The sequence below is a fragment of the Monodelphis domestica genome, chromosome X (genome assembly GCF_027887165.1).
Source record: "Monodelphis domestica isolate mMonDom1 chromosome X, mMonDom1.pri, whole genome shotgun sequence".
Classification (NCBI taxonomy): domain Eukaryota; kingdom Metazoa; phylum Chordata; class Mammalia; order Didelphimorphia; family Didelphidae; genus Monodelphis; species Monodelphis domestica.
Genome location: NC_077235.1, coordinates 6822785 through 6836788, shown reverse-complemented (window position 1 = coordinate 6836788; position 14004 = coordinate 6822785). Strand labels below are relative to the sequence as shown.

Sequence of the window (14004 nt, the reverse complement as noted above, 5' to 3'; positions counted from 1 at the left end):
TCTCTCTGGATCCATCGATGAGCAGCCAGTCTTCCCCAGGCTGCTGGAGCTCCCTTTGGTTCAGAATCTCCAGGGGCTAGGGTTCCCTTGAGAACCCACCTCAGGCCAAGTTTGTAAATCTTGTGCTGGTTTACGGGGCTCTGGACCAATGACCTTGCTTAGGGAGTTGTGGATAAGAAAGCTTTTTTTGATCTTAGTTGGAATGTCAAAGGAAAAATATAGGACTTAGGAGCTCATCATACTGCCAGAAAAATTAAAAAGTGTGCCTTGGGGGCAGATGGGAGATGGAGGGAGCAGAGGAGGAAGGGAGGAGCTTCTTATACTGTCACTCTCTACCCTCATGGTAGATCAGTCATTCAAGGCTAGAATCAGCTCCCTGGGAGGATGGGCCATTGTGCCTAGGTTCTACTGTCTCCACTTGTCCAGCCACTGCCTGGCTTCTATGTGATGCCTGAACTTTTCATTGTGTGTGCATGTATATGTGTACATCTTTATATCTATTTGTATCTGTTCTTATTGTACAGTTGTGTCCTGCTCTTTGTGGCCCCATGTGGCGTTTTCTAGGCAAAGAGACTGGAGTGGTTGGTCATTTCCTTCTCCAGCTTATTTTAAAGATGAGGAAACTGAGGCAGACAGGGTGAAGTAATTTGCTTCGGGGCACACGGCTACTAAGTGTGTGAGGCTGGATATGAACTCAGGGAGAGGAGTCTTGCTGACTGGGCCCAGTACTCTAGCCACTACAGTGCCATGGAGCTGCTCCGTATCTGTATCTACAATGAGCTATGTCTATTGACATCATCTTTGTTATCTATCGATGTCTTTATGCCTATTATGATCCCTCTAGCTTGATATTTGCTTATAATCTATGCTGAGTGCATATTGACTAGAGAGAATGCCCAGTGTCCATGGTGATACCTTCTGGAGGGTTGGGGTTGGGCCATCTGTAGCTTATTTCCCCCCGATAAAATGGAGATTTATAGCTGTGCATGGCCTGCTCCATGAAGGATGGACTGTGGCAGCAATGTATCGGGAACATTTTCTCTTGATAGTTATCACAGGTGGCTTAGAAATTGGGAGCTGTCCAGTATATCAGTGACTCCTCGGGCCTTATTAATGTGCTCCTCCATTCCAAGGCTGCTTTGGAGCTTGACTATGTCATTTTTTTAAATCGAATTAGATCATCATTACTAAGAAGCTAAATTATGAAGATGGCTTTGACCTCAACCAGGGAGTGGAAGCGAAAATCCAAACTCTCCTGACGGGCCATTGCACAAATGGATCAGATGTTCACAGCAAATGGATACAGACGACTTTCTGGATTCCCTTGCAAGGTCAGGAGACAGCTCTCTCTTCAGATTGAATCTGGCTGGACCAAAGTGGATAAGGAAGGATTTACTTTGGCTTCCTGAGATTACAGTGCAGCGTGGACACTCCCTCTATTACCCATCTTTGCCAGAATAATTGGCCTCGCTCCCTAAAGGTGCCTGAGAGAGAAGTCATATTTGGACTTTTCTGGTTAGGCTTTGCAGGACCTTTGGCTGTTATCTTGTAGTTCAGTGGGGTCAAACCCACCTAGAAGCAGGGGCCACAGAAAACCCAGAAATCCCACTGGGGCCTGCAGAGTTACTTGGAAAATTCCAAATCAACACAATCTTTTTGCTTTATCTTGTTAAATATTTCCATTTTGATTTGAATTTACTTTGGGTAGCACTCAGGAGAGTTGAATGGGTCACAAGTCTGACACCTCTGACCTCAAGGTGTCCAAAGATCCCAAGAAGGAGGGATCTTGGGCAATTTAGAGAGCAACCTCATCCAATTTCCTCATTTTGTAGTGACGGAAACAGTCCCAGAGAAGTCAGGGAATAATTCAGAGTAGGACGCAGGTCTCCTAAGCCCCAGGCCAATGTTCTTTTGTCATCTTCCAACAGTCTATTATAATATTTATATATATTTTAAAAGTATCTTTAATATAGACTAAAGCCTTCATTATATGGGATTCAACTGACCAGAATCCTCACTTAGCTGGACTTTATTCTAGTGCTTGACTTTTAGGGAAATGACAACAAAGCAAGTTCCTAGCGGTTAAAAATTCTGCTCCCAGATTGCGTTTTGGAGTCCATGTGCACTGTGGCCAGCCTCCCAAGTGTTTCCCATGTTTGTCTCCTGTCCCAGACAGTGGTCATTGTTGTTCACAGCAAGGACAGGAACAGGGACCTTGTACTAATTGGGCTGCCCCAAATATTTAATGAGATAAAGACAAAAGTAACATCCAGCATGGACCATTGCTTCCAAGTGGGGCAGAGCCCTCTAATTCCCCAGGGGAGTCACTGTCCTATTTCAGAACTTGGACTCTCAGAACTTGCCATGTCCTCACTTGGGAAAGAACAATGCAGTCACAGGTCTCTGCCTGGAAATGCAAAGGCAAGAACATGTTGCCAGGAAACAGTCATCTTCTCCCTCCTTAGTTATCTAGAAGTTTGCATCAACCAGAACGCTCCACAACAGCTAGTTGAGATGGCCATCTCAATTTGGGTTCGATTTCAGCTGTTTTCCTCCTGCACATTATATAGTTACTCTTACAGGAAGTAACACCCTGCATATTTGCAAAGGAGCTTTGGGCATGTTGCCAAACATTCATTCCTGGTACGTTACTTGGATGCTCTTTTTTTTCTTCTACATCCAATGATCTTGCATAGTCCTGGTCGTTGCAGTGGCAGAGCATCAGACATTTTGCTATTGCGACAATAGTGATTTCTGGGAAGGGAAGTGAGTGATGATTGCCGCCATTGACATAACCTTTTAGATACATTTAGATTTGAGCCGCACAGCTATGTTTTGCATTTCTTACTGCACTCAGCAGTGAAGTTGGTTTTTTAGGGGTGAGAGTAGGAGGGATATCTGGTGAGTTCATTGGTGTAGGGAACTCCTGGTGTGGTAAATCCTTCCACTGATGCAGTTAGGCAACTCAGAAAATGTCTAGTCTTAGAAGTTGCCTGGGCCACTGAGGGGCGAATTTAAGTGACTTGTCCAAGGTCACACAGGCAGTGTGTGTCAGAGGCAGAACCTGAATCCAGGTCTTCCTGATTCCTAGGCCCCTCTCTATCCACTCACTACACTATACTTGCCTCTTGAGGTAGGTATTTTACAGGATTGCATTATTTTTGTTTTATAGTGGAGGGAATAGGCTCAGAGAGAGGTAAGGGATTTTCCAAGAGTCACAGAGCTGGTCACTATTGGAGGTAGTATTCCCACCCAAGTCCTCTTGTCTCTAGGTTAAGTAGCTACCTATCTATGTTCTCCTCCTTACTCATCTCTAACTAGAGTTAAGATGGCTCCTGTAATAGCATAGCACTCAGAGGATACTTGCCCAAAGATCACTGAAGTTTCATGGCAAGCAAATCAATGACCAATTCTTCTGGAAACCTAGATCCCCCAATCATCCTTCCCTGGAGCGTCTACTTTCATGAGATTAAGCCAGTCCATATTTTAGGCTCTAATATCCTTGCAGAGACTAGGGATAATCCATGCCTCCTCCCCAGAGATTTTGTGTATTATAGACTCTGATTAAGATTGCAGTACCCCAAGGAACAATCTGGAAAATTGCCTGATGCTGTTACTTGTTCCATGAGATGGAGGAATGACCAAAGAAACTAACCCAAGGTGCAGTGATGACTCAGAGTAGTCATCACTGTGCCTTTCCAAAATTCCAAGGACTCACCATTTTTCCATTTCATAGGAGAGCCAGAGACCAAAATCCGGGAAATGCAATGTACTTATCATAACTGGAAATCTCTACACTGCTCTTGGAAACCAGGAGAAAAAAGTCCTGATGGGGCAAATTATAACTTATATTACTGGTGAGTATTGCTTAACTCTGATTCCTTTTAGGGAACAAAATGACCAAAAACGGTTTCCACATTGTGAATAGTTATCGATGGACATTCAGTCGAAGTAATCTTATGTTATTTGTTGGGATCATTGGTTAACAATAGCTGTGAATTGTTTATAGGGCCTTACATCTACAGTTGGAAGGGGCCATCTGTTCTAACCTCCTCATTTTATAACTGAGGCAATTGAGGCCTAGAATAGAAAAGTGACTGGCCCAAGGTCACAAAGATATAAATTGATCAAGCTGGAAATGGACTTGTTTTGTTTAGAATAATCATTGGAAATGATGTCTCTTGAGGATGTAGGAGCTAAACCTTGACCCACATGTCTGCTGACTGGAAAGGACTTTGTTTGAGATGATCTGAAGTATATAATCATTCTTACTATGTCAAGCCACTTCTTATGTGTCTTCTAGTAGCTGGATTTATAATCTGAGAGGCTTTAGCATAGTGTGGGTCCTTGCTTTAAATCCATCCATTCATTCAGTGAACATTTAATAAAGACTAATGTGGGCCAGAGGTTGTGTTGTCTCTGCTCTCAAAGAACTTACCTTCTACTGGAGGGAAGAGGGGAGCAGTGTGTAGACATATAAATACATTTGAGCTAGATACAAAATAAATGCAAAGGGATGAGGGGGAGTCATGAAAGGCTGATGTAATCAGAGGCCCTTGAACTTAGCCTTGATAGTAGTTTGAGATTATAAGAGGCAGTGGTAAGGAGCAGAACATTCTAGGAGTAAGGCAGTCTGGGAAAAGACAGGAAGACAGGAGATGGAGTGTTATGTCTGGGAAGAGCAGGAAGACCAGTTTGGCTGGACTTTAGAGTGTAGGAAGAGGAGGACCATGCAACTAGTCTGAAAAAGGAGAGGCAGGAGGGAGTCCCCAGAGTTTCTAGCAGTTCTAAACCTTCTTTTCTCTCCTATGGTAGTGGAGGAGACTTTTCTCCACCCTCAGCAGAGGATCACACTTCATACTTGGCTGAGAAAATAAAAGCCATCTGCTTGGAGATCCCTCTTTGCTCCTCTTCTGCCTCTTCAAATCCCTTGACATTATCCATACCCTTTCCTCCACCAGCCTTTGATGAAGAGGTGACCTTTCCCATCACCAAGGCCATGCCCTGCACTCATCCCATTGATGTGATCCCTTCCTGGCTCCTTCGGTAGATTGATCCCAGGATAAATCCCACCCACCCATCTTCAGTGCCTCCTTGCCTCATTTCTTGATGCCTAGAAATAGTCCCAGTCTTCACCCTTCTAAAACAGTCTAAACTCTTACTAGATCTTATTATTTGCTCTGTGTATGGTCCAATCTTTTCTCCCTTCCACAACCAAACTGGAAAAAACTATCTAGACCTTTTCTTCTATTTCCCCCTTTTCACACTTAATTTAATTCCCTTGAAATCTAGCTTCTGACCTCATCACTTGATTGAGATTGGTCTCTCCAAGGTTACTAGTGATTTCTTTTTGTCAAACCTTGGCCTTTTCTCATTCCTTCTATTTCTTGAGCTCTCTAGTATTTACCATTGCTCACCCTCTTTTCCTACTGGAGAATCTCTCCACTTGAGGTTTTCCAGACATTGCACTGTTCTGGTCCTCTTTCTCCCTCTCTGACTGTTTATTTCTCATTGACTTTCACTGATTCGTCATTCATTTCATGCCAAGTAAGTGTGAATGTATCTACTAAGCTAATGATAAAAATTAGCATAGAATAATAATAATGATAGCAAAATTCAGGTCTTTGTTTTCTGGAAATTTGAGTGTTGGAAGCCCTTGCTTCCCACCTCTCCTCTCTGTACTTTCCCTTTGTTTTATTATCAGAAAGGAGTTGGGTTTTTTGGGGGGGATCTGGGACAGTTTCTTTCCCAGAACCATGTATATCAAGAAGCCTTATACAAGTCCCTCACACTCAATCAGTAGATCTTCCTTTATCCTTCACTTCCTTTTACTGCTTCCTCCAGAGTGGTCTATTCATGTATGTTGCAAGCTCTCATGTTTCCTTCCAGCAAAGTCTCTTTAAAAAGCAGTCTTTATTCATGTGGTTTCATACTTTGGGAAATAGTTGCCCATGGCCATGGGGAAAGCTCTTATCAGGCCGGTGGTATTTGCATTTGACTAAAACATCAGGTTTGGTAAAAGAAATCTCACTACTCTAGTCATCCTGACAAGGTTTGGATCTCTAATGCTTCCTATGATCCACAAGATCTAGGTTGCCTTTTTTATGTAGATTCACACTCTTTAACCTTAGAGCTGATGGTGGAAGTCCTAAGGCCCCAATGAGAACCTGCATGGAAAGCACTCAAAAGTTGTGGGAACCCCTAGTAGGTCCCAGAATCAAAGAGGCCAAAGCAACCCTCTACCTGAACAAAATTGCTTCCTAAAATTCCCCTGGCAAGTGGTCAAATAGCTTTTTCTTGTAGATGCCTCTCTTTGGGCAGCCCATTTAGCTTTGGGGTGGCTCCCAGTACTGAGAAGTTTTTCCTGAATCTGCCTCTCTGTAACTTCCTCCATTTACTCCATCTTATGTCTTCTGGAGTCAAGAAGAATGTCTGGAACCCCTCTTTTTCACGTGGTGATTCTTTAAATACTTTAACTCATCTATTATATTGCCCCTAAGTCTTCTGCCCCCAAGTCTTCTATTACTCAGCTAAACATCCCCTCATGGGGGCCAGTTCTCAGGGTGGGTCTCTTCTCTGCCTCTACAGCTCTGAATTTCTCTACCACTTCACAGATGGCGTTTGGGAGTTGATGTTCTGGAAAGCTGTATCATTCTTTGGTCAACCTAGCCCCAAGCTTTTCTCTAATTAGCTAGTTTGGTTTTTGGATGGCAGACATAATGTGCATTACAGTGTGATATACTTATCCCAGGTCCATACTCAAAGCCTCCACTGGTCCTCCACCAGCAAAGTCTTTAGGTAGCCTAGGTACCTCCAAGAATCTCGATATTTCCTTTTTTAAACTCTTTGATTTTTTAAATGTTATGTTTATTGTATTACAAAACACACTTCCATATTGGTCATTGTTGTGAGAGCCAAGTCACCCATAACCCAGAGCCCTCAAGAAAACCCCCAATACAGTGACTGACGTGGAAGATGACTGGCAGTTCTTTCTCCTGGAGGTGGATCAGATAGCATTTCCCATCAGAAGTCATGATTGTCCCAGATCATTGCATTGCTGAGAGTAGCCACGTTTCAATATTTCCTTTCGACCAGCTGAGATCAGAGGATCTGAGATTTAGAGCAGGGAAAGGTCACCTAATCCACCCCCTTCATTTCCCAGAGCTGACAAATAAGGCCTAGAGAGGTACTTGCCCAAGGTCACACAGGTCGGGTGTGGGGCCTCTCATTCCAAATCTAGCACTCTTGCCATTGCCCTGGCTTGTGCTTTATCTTAATTTGCCAAAAGGCAAAAGTCTTTTGAATTTGATGACTCAAAGTAGAGATAAACTGGTCCCAACCATGTCATGCTAATATAGGCGAGTGCTCTACTTGCACATTCATTATCTCATCTCACCCTCATAATAACTATGACATAAGTAGAAGCCACATGATCCTCATTTTATAACTAAGGACACTCAAGACTAGAAAAGTTGGGGCAGCTGGGTGGCACCGTGTATAGAGCACCAGGCCAGGAGTTGGGAGGACCTGGGTTCAAATCTGGCCTCAAACACTTCCTAGCTAGGTGACCCTGGGCAAGTTACCTAATCCTGTTTGCCTAGTCCTTGCCCTTTTGTCTTAGACTTGTTACTGAGAGAGAAAGTAAAGGTTCTCATTCATTTAAAGGTGGGTCTCAGGTTAGAGGTAGCCTTCCAGACTTCTTTATGCTACACTATGTGGTTGGAGATGGGATCATTTCCTCAGCAAATAGAGATTAGGTGAACCCTGCCTTCTAGGAGAGGAGTTTCAGGGAGGTACCATTTGAAATGGTGGTAAGAGAAAGGAGTTGAGTCTGACTGAAGGGGGAGTGGGAGTTGGCTGGAAAAGGAGGTCAGAAGCAGATTGGGGAGACTTGAACTAGGCTATGTTAGGAACCATCTTTGCCCATATAGTTTCCCTTTATTTCAGGAGGTAGCTAGGTATTACTTCAAAGGCCTCCATGGAAGCCATTATGTAATTGAGGCATAACATTTCCATAATGTCATTTGACTCACTCACTGTATTCCTGGGTTTAAAAAATGCCAAATGTCACGGTGACCCATGATGTATTGACTGCCTGTTAAAAGCCTTAGGGAACATTTTTTCAGCTTCTGACTCATCATTGGGAGGAATTGATCATAGAATCAGGAAATTTTCACTTATTTCAATGACAGTTAGCTTGGCTACTGTCTACAAAGGAAGTTCTGGTAATGTGCCTCTGAGTATATTGTGGGAGGCCATTAGTGACAACAGAGTGGTTGCCCATCACTTAGCAGTTGCATAACCTTGGCTGGGTTCTTCGACTTCTCTGACCCTTTAGAATGGGCACGGAAGTGGCTGAGAGGCCAGTATTGCTCTGAGGAAAGTGCCTTTGTAAACATGACAGTCCTATGTCAGTGTGAGCTGCTCTTATTCTGCATCAGGGGGATGGGGGAGCAGATTAAAGAGAAACCAAAAGGATAACCTGATAGATTTGGGATGGAGACCAGGAGGAGCTTCTCAATGTCTCCATGTCACAAAGGGTCTTCTTTCAACTTGGGGCAGGCATCCATGGAGGGAAGGTGGCTTAAGTTCACTTTGCAATGGGAGACAAGGGGAGTGGGGCAAATGACCTGTAATTCCTTCCAGTCTCCAAACTTAAAGTCCCAGATAAGACGAAAAAGGAGTCACACAAAGAAATATATGTGGATACACTGGGAATTCCTCAAATGACTTCAATGTTTAATAGAAGGAAGATGGATATGGGGCAGGTATAGTAGGGGATGACTGGGACAGTGTGACATCACCCTACATCAGCATTGGTGAATTTTTTCAAGTTTGTGAGCCCAAACCTCAACTTCAAACTGCCTGTGAGCCCCTACATTAACCCAGAGAGTGGAGGGAGGAAGTGCTAGCTTTGGGTGGCTGGACAGAGGTGGGGCATGCAAAAAATGTCCTCGGGTGCTAGGAAGAGGGGGAACAGAGCAGCTCTCCTGTGTCAGCCTAGCACATGTGCCAATACTTCACCAATGCTGCACTGTGTGAATAGTGTCAGCTGTATGAGGCATAGGGCTCAGAACCAACTAAAGGCTGTGGAGAAAGCAAAGAACCACCAGAAGGATTTGGGGTTTATCATTGTATCTGTTTATTTGAGCTATGGTGGGGAAGATAGGAGAATCCAATAAGTGTGGATGGGCCAACAATATTCTGACCAACAGAGAAAAAGGTGGAGGTGTGGAAATCTTGGGTTTTTCTGAAAATATTGTTTTCAATTCAACATTAAATTCTTGTTTTTACTTTCACTTTATCTCAAAACTGGCCAATGAGGAATTGATGTTTAAGTTAAGTAGGAAGGTAGTAAAAAAGTAGAAGTAGAACCTAGCTGTTCTGGATGAGTTCAGGTTACCAGGCCCATATAAACTACATTTGAGGATGGATATGATCACCAAGCCATAGTTAGTGGATAAAGAGCGCTTAGAGTCCACATACTGATTGTGGAACCCTAGGCAGGCCACCTTTCTTTGTCCCCGGCAATTTTTTGAGACTTTAAGTTATAGAGAAGGTAGTGATCTATATGAGTAGGTGGAATTTAGTGATCTAGTGGGTTCCCTATAGCAATGAAATCACAGGTCTAGTGCCTCTCCCTAACCACATGGCTAAAAGGAGAAGCAGCAAAGGTTTGGAGAAGGATAAGTTTCCTGGTCTATGGGAAAAGGAAAAGAATAGATTCTACAAACAGCAGACTCATGAGGCTGACTTCAATTGCTGGAGAACTTGAAGGACATATCATTAAACGGAAGGCTATTGAATTTATAGAAAAGCCAACAGTGATCATGGAAAGCTAGCATGGCTTCAATAAGAACAAGTCTGATGAAAAAAAAGAACAAGTCATGGAACATCTATGTGGCTCAGTGGATACAGAGCCAGGACTGGAGACAGGAGGGCCCAGTTTTAAATCTTACCTCAGATACTTCCTAGCTGTGTGAGCCCGGGCAAATCACTTAACCCTGTTTGCTTAGCCCTTACCACTCTTCTGCCTTGTAAGTGATACTTAGTATTGATTCTAAGACAGAAGGTAAAGATTGAAAAAAAGAATAGGTCATACTTTTGTTGTTGAGTCATTTTAGTTCTGTCTGAATCTTGCCGCTTCCTTCTCTAACACATTTAAGAGTGAGGAAATGGAGAAAAGCAGGGTTACAACCAGTGTAGAAAGGAAGGAAAAAACTGGATTGATCCCAGAAATTCTGTCTTTTGCATTTAAGAGCACATGACTCATGACATATGTCAGTAAAGTCGGTTTCCTTTCAAAATAAAAATCAGAACCCGACAACATGGGGTGGAGTCAAGATGGCGGCCTAGAAGGAGCAGAAGTTCAGACCTCTGAATACCCTTCCTAACCGATCACAAACTAAATGCTCCCAGGGGACTAAAAATCAAACTTAACAACAAGACAGAGCCAAGGAACCCTCCTGATGGACTTAATTCAAAAGGTACACCCCCCCCTGAAAAGCTGGAATCCGAGAACACTCTGGTTTAAGAGGAAGACAGAAGGAAGATCCCAGGACCCATCCCCCTCCCACCCAGAGCACTGAGATTCCAGCAGCAGCAGGAACTTCTGGCCGGGCAAAGGTGCTGGTCTGAAGGACATACCTTGCGAGCAGGGCTGGGCCAAGTTCAGAGTGTCCAACACAGACAGCAGGGAAGGAGCTAGAGAGGGAGCATAGATCTGACAGCCTGGCCAGAGCTGTGGAGATCCTCCATATTTGCTCCAGCCTTCCAGGAAGTTTTGAACTCAGAGCACACCCAGCCCAACTAAGCTGAACTTAATCCCATCAAAAGTCTCCAGAACTCAGAGAAGCCCAGGCTCCACACCCATCCTCATTGACTGCTGGACTTTAATCCAATCAAAGCCTCCAGAGGACAGGGAAGCTCAAACCCCAACAACCCCCCACCAGAGACTACACAGAGAGATCTCCTGTTAATGCTCCAAGAGGGGAGACTGACAGAAGCCCCCAAAACCAAAAAAGTGAGAGGAGCAAGAGCACAAACAAATACAGGGAGTAAAGAAGGGGTGAATTTGAGGAAGCAACAGAAAAATAAGAAAGAAACTACAATAGACAGCTTCTACTCAGCAAAGGGAACAGAGGGGGAGAGATCAGCAAATGATAAATCAGAAATCCCAGCAAATGGGATACAGGCTGTGGAAAAACTCAGAACACACTTAAGAGAGGCTGAAGACAATTGGGAAAAGAACTTAAAAATTAAGATAAGTCATCTGGAAACAGAGGCACTTGAACTAAAATGAGAAAATAGTGTCTTGAAAGCCAAAATCAACCAGCTGGAAAATGAGGCAAAGGAGATGAAAGAAAAGGTAAAAAAGATGAAAGATGACCTTCAAAGAAAATCAGACCAGAAGGAAAAGGATGACCAAAAAGCCAGAGATGAAATCCAGTCTTTAAGAACCAGAATACAACAACTGGAATTAAGGGAACTCACAAGGCAGCAGGACACTATAAAACAAAATCAAAAGAATGAAAAAATTGAGGAAAATATGAAGCATCTCATTCACAAAACAGACAATTTAGAAAATCGTTTGAGAAGAGACAATTTAAGAATCATAGGTCTACCAGAAAACCATGACAAAAGAAAAATCCTGGACATAATACTACAGGAAATTATTCAGGAAATCTGTCCCGATATCCTAGAACAAGAGGGGAAAGTGGAGATTGAAAGAATCCACAGATCACCTCCTATATTTAATCCCCAACTGACAACACCCAGGAATGTTATAGCCAAATTCAAAAACTATCAGACCAAAGAAAAGATGTTACAAGCTGCCAAAAAGAAGCCATTCAGATACCATGGAAACACAGTGAGGATAACACAGGATCTGGCTGCATTCACACTGAAGGACTGAAAGGCATAGAATATGATATTCCAGAAAGCAAGGGAACTAGGTCTACAACCAAGAATAAAATACCCATCAAAACTGACTATATTCTTACAGGGGAAAGTATAGTCATTCAACAAATAGAAGAATAGAATTCCAAGCATTCAAGCATTCATAAAGAAAAGACCAGACCTGAACAGAAAATTTGATGTCCAAGCACAGAACTCAGGAGAATCATCAAAAGGTAATTAAAAAAGAGGGGAAAAAGAAAAACAAAACAAAGCGACAACAAAAAAAAATTTTTAAGAGACTCAGTAAGTTAAAATGATATGTATCCTTATAAGAAAAGAGGTCATTGGTAACTCTTAAAAACTGTTGCTATCACCTGGGCAGCTAGAAGAATTACACTTAGAGGGAACGGTGACAAACTGTATAGGATGAAAGGACAAGACATATATATATATATATATATATATATATATATATATATATATATATATATATATATATGCATAAATACATATACATGTGTATGTTATACAACCAGAGCTAAAAAAAGAGGTTAATACTAAAAGAAATGGGAAAAGAAACAAATGGGGGTAAATTTATACGTTACAAAGCAGCTCGTGGAGGGAGGGAGGAGAACATCGAAACACTGGAAGGGTAAAGAGGTTGGAGATAGGAAATACTCAACTCTTATGTGCTTTGAAACTGACCCAAAGAGGGAAGAACAATCCAGTCCTTTGGGGCAGAGAATGGATTTGTGTCCTATAGGGGAGTAGAAGGGTAAAAAATGGACTGGTGGGGAGGGAAGCAGTACAAGGGAGGGAGAGGGTGGGGAGGCAATTTAAAAAAGACTACAGGGGAAAATAAGGGGGGAATAAGAAGGGAGGGGAATAGAAAGGGAAGTAAAATAAGGGTGGGAACTGGGGGGAATGATTATAAACAAACATTGGTGTAGAAGGAAATAGTGAAAGAAGAAAAGGCAGGACCAGCAGTAGAAATCAAAATGCTGGGAAATACACAGCTAGTAATCATAACTCTGAATGTGAATGGAATGAATTCACCCATAAAACGCAAGCGAATAGCAGAGTGGATTAGAATCCAAAACCCTACCATATTCTGTCTGCAAGAAACACACAGGAGGAAGGTAGATACGCATAGGGTGAAAGTAAGAGGATGGAGCCAAATCTATTGGGCATCAACTGATAAAAAGAAGGCAGGAGTCTCAATCATGATATCTGACAAAGCCAAAGTAAAAATAAATCTAGTTAAAAGAGATAGGGAAGGTAATTACATCCTGATAAAAGGCAGGATAGACAACGAGGAAATATCTGTACTCAGTATGTATGCACCAAATGGCATAGCATCCAAATTTCTAAAGGAGAAACTAGAGGAGCTCAAGGATGAAATAGACAGAAAAATTATACTAGTGGGAGATCTGAACCTTCCTCTATCCGAACTAGATAAATCAAACCAAAAAATAAATAAGAACAAAGGGAGAGAAGCAAATGAAATCCTAGAAAAATTAGAGTTAGTAGACATGTGAGAAAAATAATTAGGGACAAAAAGGAATACACCTTTTCAGCAGCACATGGTACATTCACAAAAATTGACCATGTATTAGGGCACAAAAACATTACAAACAAGTGCAAAAGGGCAGAAATAATAAATGCATCCTTCTCAGACCACAATGCAATGAAAATAGTAATTAATAAGGGTACATGGAGATACAAATAAAAAATTATTTGGAAATTAAACAATATGATTCTCCCAAACCAGCTAAAGAACAAATTGTAGAAACAGTAACTTCATTGAAGAAAATAACAATGGTGAGACACCCTTTCAAAACCTATGGGATGCAGCCAAAGCAGTACTCAGGGGGAAATTTATATCCTTCAGTTTATATATAAACAAATTAAGAAGGGCAGAGGTCAGTGAATTGGGCATACAAGTTAAAAAACTAGAAAGTGAACAAATTAAAAATCCTCAGATGAAGACTAAATTAGAGATCCTAAAAATCAAAGGAGAAATCAATAAAATTGAAAGTCAAAGAACTGTTGATTTAATAAATAAGACTAGAAGCTGGTACTTTGAAAAAACAAATAAAATAGACA

General features: G+C 42.1%; 1 protein-coding gene across 1 annotated transcript in view; it reads left to right on the top strand.

Moving 5' to 3' along the window:
• IL13RA2 (interleukin 13 receptor subunit alpha 2) overlaps positions 1–14004 on the top strand; it is a 41223-nt gene that overhangs the window by 4215 nt on the left and 23004 nt on the right. The window contains exons 3-4 of the mRNA XM_007507533.2: positions 1178–1331; positions 3737–3857. Coding sequence (XP_007507595.1) covers positions 1178–1331; positions 3737–3857 — 275 coding nt within the window. The remainder of the gene's footprint in view (positions 1–1177; positions 1332–3736; positions 3858–14004) is intronic.